The sequence below is a fragment of the Hibiscus syriacus genome, unplaced genomic scaffold (genome assembly GCF_006381635.1).
Source record: "Hibiscus syriacus cultivar Baekdansim isolate YM2019G1 unplaced genomic scaffold, ASM638163v2 tig00110637_pilon, whole genome shotgun sequence".
Taxonomy (NCBI): Eukaryota; Viridiplantae; Streptophyta; class Magnoliopsida; order Malvales; family Malvaceae; genus Hibiscus; species Hibiscus syriacus.
This window is the reverse complement of record NW_024062808.1, coordinates 4,041,710-4,065,097: the sequence shown is the minus strand read 5'-3', so window position 1 is coordinate 4,065,097 and position 23,388 is coordinate 4,041,710. Positions and strand designations below refer to the sequence as shown.

Below are 23,388 nucleotides of genomic sequence, written 5' to 3'. Positions count from 1 at the left end.
TGAGTCATATTTTACAACTCGAACTTACCTTAAAATTTTTTCGAGTCTAGTTATTTGAGTTTCTATATATTTTTTATTATTTTCACATTATAACATTATTTAATATATAAATACAATCTAAAATTATAAAAAAGATATTCATAATATTATATTTTAAAGAAATTATTTTGAGAGTAAAATATTGATGAGAATATAAAGGAGTCAAGGGATTGATAGGAAGAAATAATTTACAAACAATTGTAGTCAAAAGACCAAATTGAGTAAAATGAAAAGTTTAAGGACTAAATAAAAAAGAGATTATATTTTTAGTGAAAAGGTAAGAATTGAAGTTACATAGGTATTCTATTGTGGTATATGAGCATGTGGTTCAAATTTGATTTAAAAAATGACTTATAATAAAGCATTAATTGAAGAAATAAGTAAATTATGAAAAAATGAGGGATTAAATTGATAAATAGAAAATTTGTAATCAAAAAGAGGAAATGAAAGTACGTATGTATTCTAAGATGGTTTAGAAGCATACGGTTCTAATTTGGTAAAAATGAACATAAAATGAAGGAGGAATTGAATGAATAATGAAATTAGAGACTAAATTATAAAACTGTCAAAATACTTAGTCAAATTTTTTATTTTTCGAGTAACTTGAAATTTCAAAATTTTAACTCGATTCGAACTCAAAAATTGAATTGATAACTCGTCAAAATTTAAAAAAAAATATTTTTCGAATTAAATCAGTCTAAATATAAACTTTCGAAGATAGCATAGTTGTGAATTATTACGTTGTTTGACCATGTTAAGTAATTTTTAATTCTACGACAGCGGGATGGTAATGTTGTTTTATCCAATAATTTTACCTTGTTATTACCAATTGTTTTCTGGGTTTTCACTTCTTATCCAAGTTGTATCTGCTTTGCCTTTTGTATTTTTGCTATAGATATTTTTGAAACAGGCAAACCCCCCACCCAACGAAATACCCTAAAAAGACAAAGCACAAGCCAAAAGATCGTCTGAAATCCTACATGGAGAAGATAGAGCACTCCACGGTGACCACCAACGGCATAAAAATGCACGTGGCATCGCTCGGCTCAGGCCCGGAAATCCTCTTCTTGCACGGCTTCCCTGAGCTCTGGTACTCGTGGCGGCACCAGCTCGTATCGCTGGCATCCCTCGGCTACCGCTGCTTGGCTCCCGACCTCCGTGGCTACGGTGACACCGACGCGCCTCCCTCGGCGGATTCCTACACCGTTCTCCACATCGTGGGGGATCTGGTGGGCCTCCTCGACGCCCTTGGCGTGGACAAGGTGTTCTTGGTCGGGCATGATTGGGGTGCGAACATCGCTTGGCATTTTTGCCAGTTGAGGCCTGATAAAGTCAAAGCTTTGGTCAACATGAGCGTCGCTTATCGTCCTCGGCACCCCACGGTGAAGCCTGTTGACGGGATGAGGGCTCTGTTTGGTGACGATTTTTATGTTTGCAGGTTTCAGGTAATCTTTTAACTCGCTTTCTGAATTGATGAGGGAATTGCTTTTATTATTGGGAATTTGGTCTTCTTGTTGGTAGTTGAGAAGCATCGATTTTCTGATTTTGGAATAATTGGAGTCCCCTACCTGTTTCTGGGTAAGGGAGTTCTTAGCATTTAAGTGATCTTACACCCACCAACGAAGTGATAGTTGATATTCCTAAAGATCTCAGGTTTCGAGAATATCATCTATAATAGTGTTCGTTGTTAAATGATACATTGTCACGTGTGAACATATACTACCTTGTAGATTGTCAGAGCGGTCACGTTTTCAATGCGTTGTGTTTACCTTGATTGCGGTAATGACGGATACTATTGTGGTCTTTGTGGATATAATGACACTTTTACCATTATACGGTGACCATTATTCGTATAATGAACCACTATTTAAATCATTGATCGGAAGTTAAATATAACGCTCCCTACCAACTTAAATGAATGTTCAATTAATGAACTCTTATATGCTACATATCTGTTCAATTTGGTTTTCATCTTTTCTTTTCTTTTTGCTGTAGGAACCCGGTGAGACGGAAGAGGATTTTGCGCAGATGGATACTGCAAAACTGTTCCAGATAACTCTCGGATCTCGCAATCCACGACCACCTTGTATACCTAAAGAAATAGGGTTTAGAGGGATGCCTGTTCCTCCATTGCCCTCTTGGCTTTCACAAGATGACATCAATTACTTTGCCTCCAAATTCAACCACAAGGGATTTACAGGACCACTCAACTACTATCGAGCTTTGAATCTGTACGTGCACATTGTCCAGCTATGATTGTTGAACTCGTTTACTTCTCTTTTCCTTTTAATCTGTAGTTGAAGGTAGTGACGGTACTTGGATATTTTCTTGTTGCAGAAACTGGGAGCTGATGGCACCATGGAGTGGAGTACAAATCCGAGTACCGGTTAAGTTTTTAGTTGGCGACCTGGACATTACCTACAACCTCCCCGGCATGAAGGACTACTTACACAACGGTGGGTTCAAGCAAGATGTGCCTTTCTTGCAGGAAGTAGTAGTGATGGAAGGAGTAGCCCATTTTATCAACCAAGAGAAACCTGAGGAGATTAGCATGCACATTTATGACTTCATTAAGAAGTTCTGACTACTATAAGGTAGGGTGTTAAGCCATTGCACGGAGAAATTATTTCATTAACCCTCATCGTACCTGTAGTCTCAACCGGTAAAAATCACTCATCTCACCCTTTTTTCATGTCATTAATTTAAACGAGTGGTTTTTAGTGGGTGGGATCGTGAATGGCGTGATGAGAATGGTTCATATAATAATTTCATCATTGCAAGGAGCCTACTTTTGCTACATTTGATGCTTTCCTTGTATTACCATTTCTGCAATGCTTTGTTTTTGCTTATGGAACTCAATGTTGGTTATGATTAAATATAAGCATGGTTTAGGTCAAGCTAATAATGAAATAAATGAAACAGTTTATTAATCTCTCTTTAGTTTAAAAGAGATCAAAATGTCGTTGTGCAAAACTCTAGGTTCCTAAAGAGGAAAACTCCGGTGATTAATTTGTAATCCATGTCCACTACTGAAAGGGGTAAAATACATGTTTAATACTTTAACTATCACTTTTATTCAATTTTGGTCTCCCAACTGTTTTTTTCCCTTTAAAATTAATAAAATTATACTTCATTATATTTTGGTTTCATTTTGATCCCACCGTTAAAAAAATTAGCGTGATTCTAACATCACCATAAGATAATGTCATATAACCAATAAAAAGTTGACACATCAAATATTCTATTACTTTTTTAACGAGTGATAATTGGGATACTAAAGGTGAAGTTTACCCAAAAAGATCTCGCTATCAAATACGGAGAGCATTCTTGCACAAACTAAATTCTCGGAAAAATAATCACTTTCCATCACTCCAAGCGTTCCTAGATCGAAAGTGTAGCAGTGACAAACCATGTCATAGAAATATCAAGTCATCATTACATGATTCAGTGCAGTAATGAGGCAATGCAATCTCTTTGATATTTAATCTTCATAGATATCCAACAACAAAAACCCACATTCAATCACTCACTCTAAAATATCCATAAAAAAAATTACCAAAGAATCCGAACTACAACCATGGAAGAGAAAAGCGAGGTAGAAGGAAAAGTTCCCATTTTCATGGTGATAGGTTGAAAAGTTCTATTAAGGGCATTTGGAATCTCAAACCCTGAAGCCTTTGCTGTTCCTTCTTCCTCTAGCGCTCTCGAATTTCCTTCCTTTCGTCCGCAAATAGGGCTTGGTGTGGCTGTGTGGCACGCCGGGAGCTGGTCCAAAGTGCTTCACAGCCTCACGACCATTATTAGGACCTCGGAGGAGAACCTGCAGATTTTCATCATATAATTGAAGTCAATTTTCACCATTCCAGTATGTTTATCAGTATCTGAAAGCAATTCTTTTTTGTCAAAACCTCAGTGAAAATGTTGAACCAAAAGATAAACAGAGAAATGGTTTCGAAGACCTAATTCAAAGGGTAGTCTGGAAGAAACAAAGCATGTTATAAAGGAGGATTGCATATATTAAGAGTTCACAAAAATAGGTCTTCAACCTAACCAATATGGTCTATGCCACTGTGACCCAAATTATAAAGCACAGATCGATTAAAAATAACTGGTAAAAGGAAAAAATATACATATAGATTCAGCGCCGCGGTCTTCAGTTTCATATCAAGCATATTTTAACAGAGAGAATAAAAGAGTGTCTTTACAGCTGAATTGTCAAATATCTTGAATGTATGGAGTTAACAACAAATGGCAGAAAGAGAAAAGCAAAAAACAGTTGCCATTGCATATGCATACGTGTTCCTGTCACCTCAAAACTCAATCGGACCTCTATTCAGTTAGTCAGATCTCGATTGAGGCGTATAACAGGAAAAAGGATGGTAACATAAGATGAATACAACAACCATTTAAAAATTCATAATACCCCATAGCCATCTAAAATGCACCGTTCATGTTAACCCTCAACTGCATTTTAGAATAGCCATAATCAAACAGTGAACCAATAAGATGCCGAATCTCAAAACTTCAATGTTGTGAACCATCAGAACTTTACCAATTCATACAATTTAAACTACCAAGTTTGATCACCTATGTATCCTACCAAAAATATACAAAACATTCCAAATCTAGAAAAAACGAGCTAACAATTCCAACAAAAAACCCAGATTTTTCAGTTTCAACATGTGTCATAAGAACATACCGTGTTCTGTCCGAGAGGTGCTCTAAGAGAAAGTTGGCCGAATGTTAAACATTCCCCACCAGCCTCCTCAATTCTTGCCCTCGCTGTCTCGGTGAACCTTAGTGCAGAACCTTCAGCGCCGGTACTTCATACACAAGACAGTCCCAACTACTACTGCAATCTTATCTTCCTGATAGATCAAACCAACATAACATCAATCAGTATAACACGAAAATTCAAAAAAAAAAAAAAACTTAGGTGGAAAAACAACCCTTGGAAAACAAATTCAAAAGAACTAAAATATTACCTTGCCCTTCATGAATTGAACCAATCTGGATAAAGACAAAGAAGGCTTGTTGACTTCGCTCATAAACAGCCGCTTCAAAATCACTGCATTGAATTTGCTGCCTGTTATCCTTACCAGAAATCGGTAAAGCTGGTCACGGATCCAAAAAAAAAAACATTCAAATTTTCTTCACTAAACAAAACAAAAGGAGAAGAAAGAACATATAAACGACTGCAAAAGAGAAGAAACCTTGACGAGGAGCTTGAGGTAGATATCATCGGACTTAGGAGCGGTTCTCTTTGTCTTCTTGCTCTTGCCGCCGGCGACCAAGTCGATACCCTGAAATTGAAACGAAAAACTGATCGAAAACAAAACGTGGAAAAAAATGACTTTGAATAAGGCTTCTGGAGAGGAGAGAGATACCATTGTAGGTGAAGCTGGTGCTTTTGGAAGGGGTAAGGCAGCTAAGAGAAGGAGATGGTCTTAATAGCTCATTAATGAGAGAGGAGAGCTAGGGTTTTAGAGATCTTGGGGGTGAAAGTAAAATTGGGCTTCCATCGTTTTCAATGGGCAAAATGTGAACATTACCTATTAATATTTATCAAAATATCATTTTTAATCTTATTATTTTTGAAGTATTTTACTCTTTCGTATTTTATTTTAGGGTAAAAAGTCTCTTAACATTTGATCAAATAGTCACATTGACTCTTCTTATTTTTTCTAGACCATTTTAGTATTTACCATTTTATTTTAAGATAAAAAGTTTCATGTTTTGGAGCGTTAATTGTTTGTTAACTAACAGTTTTCATTAATAGAGGAATTTTTTTATCCTAAAATAAAATATTTTGATTATATTCTAAAATATAGATATTAAAATGAACATTTTAATAAATATTAAGGACTAATTTTGATATTAAACCTTTTTAATGGCTCTCAAAATTATATAATTCGGCTTGTCAAGTCACATCGGAGTGAGAAAAAGATAAAAAATGCACATGAAGAGAATTGAATTTAAAGTGTAGAGGTCCAGTTTCAAGTTGGTATAATGATAAAAGAGAAAATAACCTCAGTGACAAAAAATGCCTTATAATATACGATTTTAATTAACTTTTTTTGGATTTGCCAAAATGACCAACTAAATCGCAATGCGATCGATAATTCGCAACGCGATCTCCGGTATCGCAAATTAGTTTCCAAATTCGTAACGCGATTCTGACTATCGTATTGCGATTTCCCAAATTCGCGTTGCGATTTCCCAAATTCGCATTGCGATTTTCCTAATTCGCAATGCGAATACGTAAATCACAACGCGAATTTGGAAAATCGCAATGCGATTACGTAAATCGCAATGCGAATCTGTAAATCGCAACGAGATTCTGACTATCGCAATACTGAATTTCAAATTCACAACTCGATTTTTGAATTCGCAACAGGTTTTAGTTTCGCAACACAAATGTTTTGGGTATATAACTACGCAGCAGCAGCAACTCATAACCTAAATCCCTAAATCGCAACTCATTTCATCTCCATCTATCACTCTCTCCGGCGACATCCGTTCCTATATCCAACGACATCCTTCCCCATCCGGCAACAGGTTTTAGTTTCGCAGCTCGTTTGTTTAGTAAATTAATTTACAATAATGAAATCATCTAATGTTGATCATGTTTGGATAGATTTGTGTTTTGGAGGGTCATGGGAGAATGTTCATGGTGTTTTACAATATATGCCTTTACCCATGAATCTTCGACTAAAACTGTCATTAAAAAAGTTAACTTATGAAACTCTAATATTACGTGTTGCAAATAAATTGAATTTAGAGCCCCTAAGTGGATTTAGGCTATCTTATCAGAGAAATGGTAAAGTTTATTTTTTAACCGACAATGAAGATGTTGAACGATTCATTGCTTACATTAGTGTTTCAAGTGATGATGTTACATTGTATGTTGTTGAACCTAGAAGTAGTGAAGTTGGGTCAGTAGCGGGTAGTAATCAACTAAGTTTTTCAACCCTAGTTTATAGTGCTCAAAATTTAATGGTTCCACCACAATTTCATCACCAAGCAAATTTTGTTTCACCACATTTCCAATACCAAACACAATCTCAAAACCCACAACCTTTCCCTAATCCAAATCCCAATCAACTGTCAGCACCAAATTCCGGTTTTCGTGTTGACCAGTTAGACGATGATGAGCCAACAGAAAAAATTATGAGTACTAGTCAGTATTCGAAATTTGATCTTGGTCAATACCCGGACTTTGATCTTGGTCAATACTCGGATTTTGATGATTTTCAGAAGAAGAAACAGACCATGCGTGTAATGATTTTGATATTGGTCAATACCCGAATTTTGATGATGAAACAGTCGTTGCCGAGGAAAATGTTGTTGATGATAATGAGGAGGAAGTTACGACTGTAAATGAACATGTTGAACATCCATTCTGTAATTCATATAACACTGAAGAAGAAAAAGAAGAAGAAGAAATCCCCAAAGAAAAGTCCCCGAAGAAAATGACACGGGAGTATAACTGGAATATGCCAGAATTACTTCAGATACCGGAAGAAGAGTTGGTAAAGATAGCAGTTGATTGTTACACAAAAATTATTCGTATCAAGAAAGATGATTGTTTTGATACAAAGGAAGACTTGAAGATAGCTTTGTATACGAAATGTGTGGAAGATGGCTATCATCTAAAAGTTAACAAATCAAGCAAAGATCGTTTCGAAACAAGGAAGACTTCCTTTGTATCAAAAATTATTCGTATCAAAAATAGCTTTGTATACAAAAATTATTCGTATCAAGAAAGATGATTGTTTTGATACAAAGGAAGACTTGAAGATAGTTTTGCATTAAACATAATGCATATTGAAATCAACAAATCAACTATTACATTTCAATCAATTAAACAAGCACAAATATTATGTACACATCAATTAAACAAATCAACATTTACAAATCATCTTTTACAAATCAATTAAACAATCAAAAAATAATAATGAAATCAACTTTTGCACCCATACATCCATTTCACGCAGCTCACTTCAGGATTAACCTGCAGAAACCAAACATTGAATCAACTACACTTTCTACACATCTAAAACCTACAAACAGCAAATTATTGAATTCTAGCTACTTAACTAAACATTTTCAAACCAAAAAAGAGTATATATGTTTAACAACACTTGCATTTGACTTACAAATTGTTTATGGACACTTTCATAACGCGGATGCAGGTAGGCAGCGTCTCGCATATATCGCTCTAGCCATAAAATGCCGAAACCACAAGCCTGCTGCACCTCTATCTCTATCGGTGGGAGGTAGAAAATGTGTACTTCCTATCGTCAAACGCTCCAAGCACATGCATACGAGAGGACCACAATCCCCTCTGGCTTCCTTCGTTTGTTGTGGCACAGTCTCGTCTCTGATAACTGTAACATTGAACTTCTTTGGCTTCTTGTTTCCAGACTTAGTCCAATAATTAATTGCATCCAAGAATTTAGCCAAATGAGAGCTCCATCCCTTAATATTATCTCTCAAATCAGATAATGATATGTAATTTATCATGCTGTCATATATTATTGTCTTTAGGGATGGGAGCTAAAGCTCGACGAGAAGCCAATGAGTACGGTCCAAAACAGGGATAAACACCTACATCGAAATGTAATAATTCAAATTGCGCACTTATTTAAGAACACCTTTAAAATATTTAAACAAATATACTAACCTTATCGACCTCCCACCATGCAGGATAAAGTTTAGCTTGTCCATTAGCCAACACATATGATTCATGTCGTTGATTCTTCAAGTGAACTACGTGAAAAGACGTCGGCATAATTGTATATCGCGTTTTTTATATTTTTCTTCAATTTCCTTACAATTAGAAGACGTGTCACCCATGCATCAATATGTTGTTTTACAAAAAAAGACATATATTAGTGAATTACATAAATTTTAAAAAAAATTAATCAAACTGAAATATAAGAAGAATATAAGACTTATCCCACCATCGAAATAGTTGTTGTCTTCAACCCCTAATAATACACCCCACCAAGACCGTTCAATCAACAAATGCATATCATCGTTGAGTTTGTATATGTCAGCGTAACACCCTTGGCTCCGCTCATGTAGATAAAAATCAACTGCGGTCTTAGCCCAAAGGGTATTATCCATAATTGTTTCCGGTAGTTGTTTCCTCTCCACTTCATCTGCCGAAATGGTACTGGCCGGTAACTTATACGAAAGCCAACAGTCATCCATCATGTCCGGCACGTGAGGGGGCTTCTCAATAATTCGATATATTACGCCGTGTGAATCGGGCTCTAGAATGTTGGGAGGGACCTCTTCAACGATGACAGTGGCCTCTTGAACAGTGGGAGGGGACTCTTGAGGGATGATAGAGGCCTCTTGAACGATAGGGGAGGCCTCTTGAATGATGACAGGTGAGTCGGGCTTTTTCTTACGGATTCTTCGCACTATTGGGGTGAACAGAGACGTAATGACACGTGTACGCCATCTGATGTGTGAACTCCGTCTTGCAAGAAAAACCCGACGTAGAGCATCCACCTTAGCGGGCCGCTAAAAATAAATCAATACATAAATCAGTAAATAAACAGACATGATATTAAACAGTGAAAACAAAGACAAATATATTTCAAACTTGCACGGTATTCACCCAAGTCATTATTATATCATTGTTCACAAAATGCATCAGATAACATTCCAGAAGTAAGCACTTATATAAACATTTAAAAGGACAACATATAGGTTTAGTGCAGGTTCAATGACAACATAAAGAGTAGTAGTTTATTCTTGAAACTTAAATTTTCAACATTGTGAAGTTAGTATTTGTCTTTTGGTTGAAGTAATGCAATTCATTCAAGTTTCAATTTGCAGAAGGAGAATATAATCTGAAACTTAAAATCGCAACGCGAAAATGACTATCGCAACGCGAAAATGACTATCGCAACGAGAGAATCGCAATGCGAAATGAAAATCGCAACAACAAAATCGCAACGCGAAAATGACTATCGCAATGCGAAAATGAGTATCGCAATGCGAATTTGACTATCGCAACGAAAGAATCGCAATGCGATTTTCATTTCGTATTGCGATTCTTTCGTTGCGATAGTCAAATTCGTATTGCGATAGTCATTTTCGCATTGCGATAGTCATTTTCGCATTGCGATTCTCTCGTTGCAATAGTAAACTATTCTTCTTCTGCAAATTGAAACTTGAATGGATTGCATTACTTCAACCAAAAGACAACCAAAAACAAATACTAACTTCACAGGGTTAAAGAATAAACAGTTAAACAGTATTGGCAGCAACCGAATGAATTTACTAAGTAATCTAAGTGAAATTACGAGTAAATTTATCATCAAGTTAAATATGAAAAATATTAAACTTACCTCGTTGCGTAGAGTATGAACCTTGTTCTGCAACGATGCTACAATCTCACGTAGAGCTGCTACCTCACCACGTAAAGTAGACACCTCAACACGCCATGCACCATTGTCATCGCGTAAAGTACCGACCTCCTCACGCAAGGCATTGACCTCATTACGTAACTCCCCTAACTCATCCCGTGGAGGTGGAGGTGGAGAACAGGGAGATAAATGTCGTGGCATCTTTGTCGGTCGCCTATCATGAGGTGATGGTGGAGAAGTGGCTCGATGATGTGACAGAATAGGTGATGACTCTCGTTGTGGAGGTGTATATTCGGGTCGATCAGGTGATGGCTCTAGGTGAGGTGATGGCTCTCGAAGTGGTGGCTGCTCATCATCCGTGCTATCAAAAAAACGCTTACTAGCTTGCCACCAATCAGTGGCAAGCTCAGCTTCCGTGGGTGTCAGCCTCTGTAATAGAGTATTGGCCTCCTAACAATATAAAAGCTTAAACAAAGTTAAACGTGTACTAGTAATAACTTGTTTATAAACATATGGTAGTATTTGTGTTAACTTACATTATTTATTGTAGTATACGGTAGTAAATCTTCCCATTGCTGCAAGGACCGTTTCCTCTTCCAGGAAATAGCCCTAGGAATATCATTAGAAGTTTTTAATGCATATGTCTGCATGGCGGGAAAGGCCTCAAATATCCAAATCTACAAACAATATAATAACAAACATTAGTAATTGTTAAAGAATTAATTATAATTTTGGAAACATTATATAAAAATCATTACCTTAAAGGCCCAAATAAAGCCTGACAAAGTGTATTTGGAACCATCGCCACGCAAACTTTTTCGATCATCAAAGGCACACGAAAACTTATTCCATGTAGCTCTCCATAGATACGAACCCCACGGAAATAGGTTCCATGCATTTAGGTCCTCTACCAATTTAATTAGATCATTAAGAATAGGTTGTCGGGCCTCTCTGCCTAAAAATTCAGCTTGCAAAAGTATTAGAAGGCATACTCATACAACATCGACGTCATCCATCCGAGTAAAACCATATTTCTTATTCAATAATCTCGTCAAGTCTTCCACGTGTAAATTCGGCTTCTCCGTTGACAGCTCAGGAAAAACCCGGGAAAACCATGATAGGCGGGTAATATGTCTAGTGTACCGATCTACATCATCGTGTCCGAAACGTTGACCGGTGATTAAGCAAAACTCCTCCCGCCCAAAACACGTATACGCGGGTGGAAAATCAAACCATATCTCTTCATCACGACGTTGTATAGTGTTTGGTAGATCGCTAGTCATGGTTTGAAGAAACAGATGGGTCAACATAGCATCTCCACCCGGATGTTGTACTTTCAGCCATGGCCCGAAGCAAGTATCCTCAAATATTTTTCTTTGTGCAGGTGAAAGCTTCGACGCAATTGTTTTGGCCAGGCTTACTTTATTTCTTAAGGTCAATTGAGCCGAATAAAAGTTCTGCAAAAACAATAAACATACCAATTTAGATATACCAAAAACTACACTGTGAAGATATAACAAGAACAATAAACATAAAGAGTAGTAGTTTATTCTTCAAACTTAAATTTGCAACACTGTGAATTTAGTATTTGTTTTTGTTTTTTGGTTGAAGTAATGCAATTCATTCAAGTTTCAATTTGCAGAAGAAGAATAGTTTAGCAAAACTTTAAATCGCAACACGAAAATGAAAATCGCAACACGAAAATGACTATCGCAACGCGAATTTGACTATCGCAACGCAAGAATCACAACGCGAAATGAAAATCGCAACGACAGAATCGCATTGCGATAGTCATTCTCGGTTTCAAATACTAAAATTGAAAGAAACTTGAATGGATTGCATTACTTCAACCAAAAGACAAAACAAAGACAAATACTAACTTCACAGGGTTAAAGACTAAACAGTTTAGCAGTATTGGCAGCAATCGAATGAATATAATAAGCAATCTAAGTGAAATGGTTAATCTACTATTGAAAACACCAGTAAACTTATCATCAATTTCAATATAAAAAACCTAATAATAATGCAAAAATTTCAAAATAAAAATAATTAAAAAAACTAACCCTCGGTGGTTGATTTGGTTGATTTTCCATTTCTGACCGCGAATGATTTCGCCGTAGATGGAGACTGATATCGTCGTGGGGACTGATTTCGTCGGAGATGGGGACGGATGTCGCCTTAGAGAGTGAGAGATGGAGATGAGACTGAGTTGTGATTTAGGGTTTTAGTTTATGAATTGCGATTACGGGATATACTGTGGACGGTTCAGTGTTCCGATATATTAATATATTCGTGTTTGGAATTTGAAAAAAATACGCGTTAATACGAATGGCGCTATGTAAATCGCATTGTGATTTACAGAATCGCATTGCGATTTACGTATTCGCATTGCGATTTACGTATTCGCATTGCGATTTACGTAATCGCATTGCATTTTTTAAATTCGCGTTTCGATTTACGTATTCGCATTGCGAATTAGGAAAATCACAACGCGAATTTGGGAAATCGCAATGCGATAGTCAGAATCGCGTTGCGAATCTGGAAACTAATTTGCGATACCGGAGATCGCGTTGCGAATTATCGATCGCAATGCGATTTAGTTGGTCATTTTGGCAAATCCAAAAAAAAGTTGATTAAAATCGTATATTATAAGGCATTTTTGGTCACTGAGGTTATTTTCTCATGATAAAATTACTCTTAAAATTTATACAAATAATCACTTTGTTAATTACCCGTCTAAACATGTTGTTTAGTGATATTTTAATATGTGTTCAATTATTGATGTGATATGTGTCACATCAATAATTGACACAAATATAAAAATATCATGTCAATAATATATATTAATTATTAATTAATTAATTAATTAATTTTATTTAACAATATATATTTTGATTACAAATTCAAATATTAAAAACTAAAATATTTAAAATAAATAAATAAATAAAATAATTATTTGAGTAAATAAGGATAATTTAATCATTCCTTAATCATTATCTTTGAAGCTTTGACTTTTACCTATTTGAACTGAAGTTCGAATTCAGTGCCTAACTTTCTATGTTTTTTCCCAGTTTCTATTGCATTTCATTCACATTATTTATTTTATTCTTTGACTCTTGAAATAATTTATGATTCTTGAAATATAAATTTACATTGAATAATTTAATTTCTAATTTAGATAATTCAAATATAAGATTGTTAATTAACATCTCAAACCGCAATTATTATTAAAAATTTATGTTAATAGAAAACGAAACGATATAATCTAAGTGGTTAAAGAAACAATTGTTATCTCTAGAGGTTTCAGATTCAAGCATAAGAGACTACAAGAGTAATAGTTTCATTGTTAAATTGTTGAGAATCTTTAAAATAGATATTATCTTGTAATCAGATTAGATTAATAAAAAAAATAGACAACAAATTTATGTATAGTTTGTTAAGATTTATAGATTAGTTTAATAAAAGCATAAAATGGTAAACCAATCATGAAGGTTTAGAACTTAAAAGATTAAGCTATAACAGATTTTAATTGTGAACTCCATTGAGTATTTCCTGAACTTCGCAGAATACCAATTTAATTAAACCTTTTTTTCACTCTGAAGTTCATTAATATCAAGTAAAAAAGTTACATATACAACATGTGAAGCTTTCAATTGATCAGTACACTTGAATGAGGTACCAATTATATTGACAATGGAACTCATTCTATCAAAGAAGTGATGAATACATACAACTTCTTTTGATGTGGCAATTAATGTTAATTGCAGTCGATGTGTCATACAATGATATAATAAGCATATTGACATACACTTGAAATTAAAGCATGTAAGTCATTCCATTCACCTCTCGTATTACTTGTACCATCATATTCTTGTCCTCGAATATTTTGAATATCAATATTATATTGGGAAAGGGTAAAAATTATCTCATCATTCAAAGTAGAAGAAGGATACTTGTACACGTATTTAATTGCTCAGGTGAACATTATGGTTTCAGATTCTTTCTTTTGAAAAAAGCATTAATATATAACTTGTCTGGATTTGAGGACTTTAATTTTCCTGTTATTGTTCTGGAGTCACCTTCGAGTATAACACATCTGAATCCTAGATCTGCTGCTAGTTGAAGGTCGTGACCCGCAGCTATGGCCTCTGCAGCAAACGCAGATGGAACATGCAAGGTTAGTCTTCTAGATGCTCCCATCTCATAACCCTCGTCATTTCGTATTACGATTCCTGACCATGCCTTCTGGTCTGATGAATTGAATTTTGCGTCGTAATTTACTTTGACTGTTGTTCGTCATGGTAAACTGTAAGGAGGAGGTAATTTCCACTATTCTAGTATTCTTCCCTTTATTGACCCTTCTGTTTCTCGCATACCGAAGGGCCCATATGGTGACTAAAATCACCCAGTGTTTCTCTGATGCAGTGTTGTCAAGCACCCAACTTAGCCATTCCTTGATGCTCCGTTGTAATCCTTGCACCGGCCATTGGTAAGAATGTTTTATCCATGCTTCATGTGCCAACTTACAATCTCTGACAATGTGTAGACTTAATTCAATATGATTAGGGCATAGTGGACAAAAAGGTTCATTTATTACTCTTCTAAAATGTAGCGTCTGTTTTGTTGGGGCATAGTTGTTGCATAGTTTCTGAACTTGGATCTTAACCTTTCTTTGACATCAGGCAGCCTATAGTTTCTTATATATCACTGTGCATAAGCAATCTATAACCACTACGAACAATATATTCCCCTCAGTACTCTCCTCCCCAAACCTTAACAGCTCTTTGATCAAATCTTAAGATCGAAATGGATTTAATCAAAGTTGCTTCTTCTGATGTAAATACTTCATCTATCAATTCTTCTCGCCATCTCCTTGTACTCTGATAGATAAAATTTGAAACACTCCCAATATTGTCTCTTTGTGGAGACACTATTTTCTTTGGTAGATCCCCGGGAGACAGTAATCCCCCCGGATTAAAATATCTAGTCGTTTCCTACCTTCCAACGCGTTCATTTCTCAATTAATCCTTTTGCGCTCCATATGTTTCTCCAAATGTAAGAGGGGTGTGATCCTAATCGTGAGTCCAAGAAATCTGAGGAAGGAAAATACTTTGCACGAAGTATTCTGTTCATCAACGAGGTATGATTATTTTGTATTCGCCATCCCTGCGTCGCAAGTAGCGCCACATTGAATTCGGCTAAATCTCGAAATCTCATCCCCCCTTCTTCTTTGAGTTTGCTCAATTTTTCCCATGAACTCCAATGAATTCCTCGCTGTTTCGTTGATCTTTGCCACCAAAACCTATTAAGGATTCTTTCCAATTCATCGCACAACGTTTTAGGTAGTAAGAAGCAATTCGTAGCATATAGTGGTAAAGCTTCTAAAACTAACTTAATGAAAACTTCTTTTCCCCTTGTAATAGCGCTCGAGTGTTGCGGTTATGGATTCTTTCCCACATCTTTTCTTTCGTCTTGATAAATGCATGTCTCTTGTTCTTTCCTATCAGTGTGGATAGACCCAAATATTTACTTGGGTCAGACGTGTTCTCCACTTCCAGAATTCGGCGTACGTCTCTCTTGTTAGAGTCAATGACCTTTGTGCCGAAGTAGAGGCCTGATTTGTCGAAATTTATGAACTGACCTGAACTCAATCAAGCATAGTCACCATATGATAAATCTTATCTCGATCATTCACACCCCACTACATATTTCATGATATGTTCAATATCAGTCTTTATAGAACAACCAATTACATATCATATTTAATTGTATCAAAATATACAACGATATATATTGAGATAGTAATGATCTCAAGTCTAAGGATCATACATATAGTTGTCACCATGAGCAATATCGCAACTATCATATAATAATCCAAGACATATGCTCATAACGGGTCAATCCAATATATTGTTCTCTAACAACATATTCATGTATCAATTTTGACATCTCTATGTCAATGACAACTCATTGTCATCAATCAATAACATGTCAGTCTTAATAGTATTATTATTTTCCATGCCCATACTAATACTTGACTAATGATCTTTTAATAATAATCATATTATTATATGAATATTATTATTTTTTAGTTATTTAATGCACATAAATATAACAAAAGAAAATAACGGTAATGTATTTATTCAATAAATACGAGAAAGAAAATATGTCAGTACAATGATCATATGATTGGTCTTTGGGCATACTCTAATAGTATGTACATATATATTTTATTAAAGGTAACATTTTTAATGTTTTAATATGTATATATTGTAAAGTGTAGCTTTTATTATTTTAATATTTCAATATGTTTTATTGTTTTACTAACCTATGTAAGACCTCCAAAAATTTAGAGTGCCCTTCCGAGGGTTATTTGAATAAAAATGATATTTTTATTATTTTTTATTATTTATTTAAACCCCATAATATTTAAAAATATATAAATGTGTTTTATTTTAAATAAATGTGTCTTTTTTTATAGGTAATTATTTTTCTTATAATAAAATTATTTTAATAAAAATAAATTATATTCTATTTGGTGATTTTATCTCGAACGAAGAGCGATCTATAGGGAAAAAATCCACAAACCTGGATTGCCTTTCTTTTGGACGCACAAGTGAAAGATATTCCACCAATTTTAAGTTCTAATAAATATAAATAAAAATATTTTAGTGTCCTCTTCACTTTGTTTGCTATATTCGATATCTCATGCAATCTTTTACATGACATTTATTAATGCTGCATCCATAAACCATGCATTTGTTTTCTAGTTTTCCAAATATTTAAGGGCAACATTGTCTTGTGTCGCAGGTTAATGGGATTGCACCTAACATGACTAGGCTTCAATTTTTGTTAATTCACGTAGTAAGAGGACACCCTTTTTAAATAAAACCGAGTGAATTAAACTATTTTTAACGAGTCAAATGTTTTAAAGAGATTCACTCATTTTTATAAATTTTTAGAAATAAAAGGATTGTAATTCAAATTTTGAGTTAAAGTTTGTAAAATTCTGCCATTTTAGACTACATATAATCGAAGGGTACTAATTTTGGACGTTGTGGGGGTGTTCACCCTTCCCCATGTGTAATCGACTCCCGAATTCTTAAAAATGAATTTCTAGTTATATGCATGCCAATTGCCTTTTTCAATGATTTTTCTTAAAATGGTTTTAAAAGACAATTTTAGGTACCCGACCTACCTAACCCAAAAGTTGATGGCGACTCCAAACTTGTTTTCGTAACAAAACCTAAATTTGCCCAAACATATAAGTCGAGTGACATTCTTGAGCTTAAGGATCGTTCCGACAATATTAATCTTCAATAGTTATGCCATTAAGTCCTTAGACTTGAAATTATTATAGTTCTCAACATGATAATTATTAATTTTTGACATAGCCAAACATTGTCTTTAATCAAAAATTTATAAAGGTTGTGTTTGAACATGACAAGAATCATATAGTGAGATGTGAGTGATTAAGATGAACTTTATCCCTTTTATCATAAGAGAGAAATCTCAAGGTTCCTCGATGATTGTGGCTAAGAAATGTATGATTGTGCTCAAATGATTTGTTGAAGATCAATGTCATTTGTTTAATTAGTTCAACTGAGTATCAAGAAATTAAAGATAATAATGTATAAGGCTGTCATTTTTCATTCCTTATATTCTATCAAGATATATTGAAATAAAAAAATTATGATATGGTTTTTGTTAAGGTTGTGTCCGATCATTAACTTTTCATTTTACTTGGGTAGTTATAATGTCTTGCTAGAGGTCACTTATGACTTGTAGGGTAAAATATGATTTTATTTATTGTCAATATTAATTGAACCTATAGGGTTACATAATAAGAATGATTGCGGTTATCAATCTTAATAATAATTTAAGATAATGAGATTATTTATATTATAGAGATTATTTATTATTCAAATTTAAAGAAGCTAAATTTGTTTTTTAAAAATATTTTAGTTATTATTATTTCTTTATTTAATTAAAAAATAATATTAAATGAATAATATTAAATTCTAAGTTAAATTTGAATTCCTTATTAGATAAGGAACATGATTTAAATTATTATTATTATTTATTTTAAAAAAGTATTTTAAATAAATACTAATTGAATTAATATAAATAGAAGTTGGAGAGAAATTAAAAGGTGAAATTAACAATAGAAAATGAGAATATAATTAATTTCAGCATTTGATTTCTCTCAATCCAATGGTCTTAAAAAGGTGTAAAACTAAAAGAATTTTATACACTGTAATTGGATCATAACCCTAAATGTGTGAGTAAATGGATCCTAACCTTGCATGTGTATGTAGATCCTAACCCTATATGTGTGTTTGCACGTACTTGCGTGCGTGCGTGCGTGTGTGGATACTTGTAGAGAGTGATCGTCTTTTAGAAAGGTAATACCTTTGGAGATCGAAAGTAAACTAGAAACATAAAAAGATTGTTGAACGAACATTTAATGTAATCTCACAATTATTTTCATCTTAATTAATATAATATGCATGAGATCCTAAGAATTTTCAAGATAAATTTTAAATTTTCTGTTACGTAATGTCTTGATTGTGATTACAACTTTGCCTCAATTCTCAGCAAAAGCAAATAAGCCAAACTCCAACTTTGGATCCTCTGTTAACCTTTCTCACGTGGGAAAAATGACTCGTGCCACAAAATGATCCTATAACAAGACAAAAAAAGTTGTCGGAGGAAGAAGACTTAAACTACCTCGTCAAAAGTCCATTCCGAACAATTAAAAATCAACAAGAAGATAATCCCTAGTAGGGCTATAAATAAGTAAGTTTTATAGATGGTTGAGTTCGATTTAATTTGAAAAGTCTAAATTTATATTTTATTTGATTTGAAAGTTCATAAATTTAAAATTATTAAACTTTATTCAAACTAAAAATAGAAAATTGAAGTTCGACTCGAGCTCAAAAAAAATTGAATTTAAAATATTCTTAAGCTTAATTTGTCTAAAGCTCGAACTTGAATATAGATTTTAAGTACATAAAAACTTTAAATCATATCTTTTTAAAATATAACATATAACTACTAATATTATTAATAATTTAATTTCAAAAATTAAAAAATTAATATATTATATTTTTAAATCGTTCACGAGTTTTTCAAATCAAGTTTCAAATAATTTACTTAGACTTGTTAAGAATATGAGTCAAATTTAAACTCGATTTGAATATATTTTATTCAAGTTTTAACTGAAATTTGATCAACCAAATTTAAATAATGCATTATCTTATAACAAAATTACACATAATTATTTGAATCTAACAAATATAAAATAAATGTCTTTATCAGTCAGCTCACGACTCAACTCGGTTGGACTCGGTTTTTGGGTGCACCGTGCACTTGCTGAAGCCCAGCAGCAGCAGCCTCATCTGACTTTTCCAATAAAAAAATCCCCAAATTTTCCTTTATCCCATCACAACTAAGATCTCCGCTCGCTCAAAAATGGCGTTCCCAAGCGCAATCATCATCTTCGTCACTCTAATCTCCCTCCCAGCTTCTTTATTCGCCATAGCCGACGACGAAAAGCTATCAGCGTACCAAGCTCTTCAACAGTACGACTTCCCAATAGGCATCCTTCCCACCGGCGTGGTTGGGTACGATTTGAACAGAGAGACCGGGGAATTTTCAGCTTATCTGAGCGGAACCTGCAACTTCGCCATTGATTCGTACCAACTCAGTTACAAATCTACAATACAGGGAGTGATCTCCTCGGGCAGGATCAGGAACTTGAAGGGCGTGAGCGTTAAGGTTCTCTTCTTCTGGCTTAACATCGTGGAAGTGATACATGAGGGTGACGAGATGAAATTCTCCGTTGGGCTGGCTTCGGCGAACTTCCCTATTGACAACTTTTATCAGTCTCCACAGTGTGGTTGCGGATTCGACTGCAATCACTTGGATGCTTTGGTTTCTTCTACTTAGGTAAGTGCTGATATAGACTACATAATTCATCGTGTTAGGTGTTGTTAGGGTATGGCATAGGGTTTTCCGATAACAATAATTTATTAGAGGGATCAATTCTCATGATTTGTTTCCTATGTTTTATTTTGGTAAACTACATCCATGGTCACTAATGTTTGAATAAGTATTTATTTTTCTTCTCTGAAGTTTCAAAAATAACAAATTGGTCACTAATATTATCGATTTATATCAAAATAGTCATTCCACCGTTATCAACGTTAAATTGATGGTGTGATAATGTAATAAATAGGTTAATATTCCATTTAACCCCTAAACTATTGCTAAAACATCAAATAAGTCATTAAACAATGATTTTATATCAAATTAACCCCAAACATTTCTAATTTGAAAAAATGGGTTTAAACGATTACTGGTTGAGGATTAATCAATTTGTAAACTTCGAGAAACGATACAAGACCAATGATGTTACTTTGAACAATAACATTATTGACGAATGACCAAAAATGGTGGGCTAGCTTTACTTGAATCTTTGAAATTGACCCGCTAATAACAAACAATGAGGGGAGGTATTTATAATTTTTTCCTAATGTTTGTGTAGAAATAGCTTTGTTTGCTCCATGCATGAGTTGTGATTCAATAAGTGGTAATGAACCAAAGAGTAACAAAAAACATACAAATATTCTCTTTATGTATTTTAAAGGTTGTTGCAATTAAGAAAATGGAGGTGCCATAATCCAAAGAAGCTGAAGGATTAACATGAACTTTGTGAACAAACTTGACAATCCAAACTAGGGAGAAAATGATCGAAACCTTGTAGCAAAAGCTTCAACTGACACCAAAACAACCTATTTATTCACTGTTTCCATCGTTTTACTGATTTCATGTTATCTAATTTCATTTCATTTTCAAATGTCTTCCTTAAAAGTTTTAGCTGACACAGAAACAACCCATTTATCCCTCCACCATTTCTCCACCTGCAAAAAAATTGGAATGTAGAAAAGTGTTATTTGAATCTAACTAGCTCTAGGTCTCTAGTTTTCATATGCTTATACCCAGATTTGAAATGCACGCACTTTATTTACAATTGGGTATTTTTCTTTTCTTTTCTTTAGTTCTTGGGACCATAATTTTACCACGCTTAAATATCATAATTGATTATAATATGTTGATTTGTAGTGGATTTGCTTTTTGGGCTTCTCTAATTTTAGCAAAACTAAGAGATTTTTGTAATACACAAATTTTAGGTAGTGACCAAAAATATAAAATTTGAAAGATATATATTTTGACCTGTAAATGAATAGTTTGTCTCGAAATTAAGATTTTCATGGGAATCAGAATTTTGATTCGAGATTTGTATTAAAAGCTATAAAGTAGTAAAGTTCAGTAAGAAATTGGATAATCAGATCGAACCGGAATTCACGAAAATTTGAAGGATGTTAGATAAAGGTTGGAAATATTATTTTCGTATTTTAGAATAGTGAAATTTAGCATGGATCAGTGGAATTGAAGTTAATTTTTCCTATTTAGCCAAAACTGTAAATATTTGGTGACTAAATTGCAATTTTTAGAAATTATGTGGCCAAAGTAGAAAGTCAACATTACTTTGCTTCATCTTTGACTATGAGATATTTTAATGGAAGATATTTCAATGGAAATTGGCAATTATCATGATTCATTAAGGGTGGAATTTAAATTTCTCATTAATTGAATTTTAAATTCAATTATATTAAAAAGGTGTAAAATGTTTTAATTGATAATGAATAAGAAAAATCAAAGGAAAATTCATCTATCATCTTCCTTTTGGCCAAAACCTCCATAGCCACTAAGGTGAGGATTTTATTTTGATTTTTAAAGTTACATGATTGATTTTTGGATTAAGCTATTAGATAGAGAATCAATCCTCTTGAAATTCTCTATCATTTGGTATAAAAAATTCATGGAAATCATGCTTGGATGTTGAGTTTCATGAACTGAGTGGTTGAAGAACATGTTTGATTTCGAAGAATTTATAGAAGATTTTTATGTTAGTTGTAATACCCTAATTTTGCATGGGCCATTTAAATCCATTCGAAGAGGACCGAGAAATAGTTTGAAGGTGTTGGTGCTCGATGAAGAATTAGTTCGGATGAAGTGGTGATATTGATGAGTGATGAATGAAAGCTTGCATTTGGGAAAATATGAAAATTGAGGAACATTAGGTGTTTAATTGGACCGAAATCGTACATATTGGAATTCGAGATATAAATCGAAATTGAAGTTCATTCCGAAATCCAAATTAAATATCTAGATTCCATTTACAAACCAAAACTAATCCCAAATCAATTACAAAATTGAATCACCCAGCCCGTTCAACAATCTAAACCCAAGGCCCAGGTTTGACCCAGTCACAACCAGACCCTTTTGTAGAGAATTATTCGGTCACCAGATATGCAGACTTCTGCCCACCACGTGAAGCACGATGATCGAGCAGTAGCTCGTGCCCCTGCTCCATGAGCACACCACCCCAGAAGCTCGAGCCAACGCTGTCGCCCGTGCCCATGTCTCCCACTGCTTCCCGTGCCCTGCAGGTATGATTCCAAGAGAAGACCCATGCTCTGGCACCTTGGAAAGGAAAATACACGCATCAACAAAAAAACAGAAAAACACTTCAAGAAGGTGATCAAGCAAAAAGAGACGACAAGAGGGGTTCGAAAAAAAGTTACATTGAGGGAGAGCTCATGAACAGAGGGTGGTTTTTCTTTGTTTTTTACATGATAGAGCAAGAAAATAAAAAAAAAACAGTGTGTAAACAACGTTTCCAGAAAAAGATCAAGGGTTATAACAAGGGTCTTCCCCATCCTTTTCGAAAAACAAACAGAAAATATTGTAGCAGGAAATTCTTCATTGTATTAAAAAATCGGGAAGGCAATAGAGATAATTTTTAAGGTATTCCTCGTACTTTTTACGTGTATGTGTGTGTGGTATGTTTCAAAGTGAATGAATAAGCAAAAAATCATAAAAAGCAGAGGTT

General features: G+C 34.2%; 2 protein-coding genes and 1 pseudogene across 2 annotated transcripts; 2 read left to right on the top strand and 1 right to left on the bottom strand.

Moving 5' to 3' along the window:
* The first annotated feature begins 973 nt into the window (after positions 1-973).
* LOC120136709 (epoxide hydrolase A-like) lies at positions 974-2,936 on the top strand. The gene is made up of 3 exons (XM_039152671.1): positions 974-1,484; positions 2,035-2,270; positions 2,377-2,936. The coding sequence occupies exons 1-3, from the start codon at positions 1,020-1,022 to the stop codon at positions 2,621-2,623; spliced, it is 948 nt and encodes a 315-aa protein (XP_039008602.1). The 5' UTR covers positions 974-1,019; the 3' UTR covers positions 2,624-2,936.
* Positions 2,937-3,531: 595 nt separating this feature from the next.
* Positions 3,532-5,529, bottom strand: LOC120136689 (annotated as a pseudogene).
* Positions 5,530-19,804: 14,275 nt separating this feature from the next.
* LOC120136700 (uncharacterized protein At5g01610-like) lies at positions 19,805-20,557 on the top strand. The gene has a single exon (XM_039152663.1). It carries the CDS (start codon positions 19,902-19,904, stop codon positions 20,376-20,378), a length of 477 nt encoding a protein of 158 aa, XP_039008594.1. The 5' UTR covers positions 19,805-19,901; the 3' UTR covers positions 20,379-20,557.
* The last annotated feature ends 2,831 nt before the right edge of the window (positions 20,558-23,388 follow it).

Coding starts and splice junctions, on each gene's coding strand:
- LOC120136700 (XM_039152663.1), top strand. CDS start 19,902: ATGGCGTTCCCAAGCGCAATCATCATCTTCGTCACTCTAATCTCCCTC.
- LOC120136709 (XM_039152671.1), top strand. CDS start 1,020: ATGGAGAAGATAGAGCACTCCACGGTGACCACCAACGGCATAAAAATG. Junction 1,485..2,034: donor TTTATGTTTGCAGGTTTCAG/GTAATCTTTTAA, acceptor TTTTTGCTGTAG/GAACCCGGTGAGACGGAAGA. Junction 2,271..2,376: donor TACTATCGAGCTTTGAATCT/GTACGTGCACAT, acceptor TTCTTGTTGCAG/AAACTGGGAGCTGATGGCAC.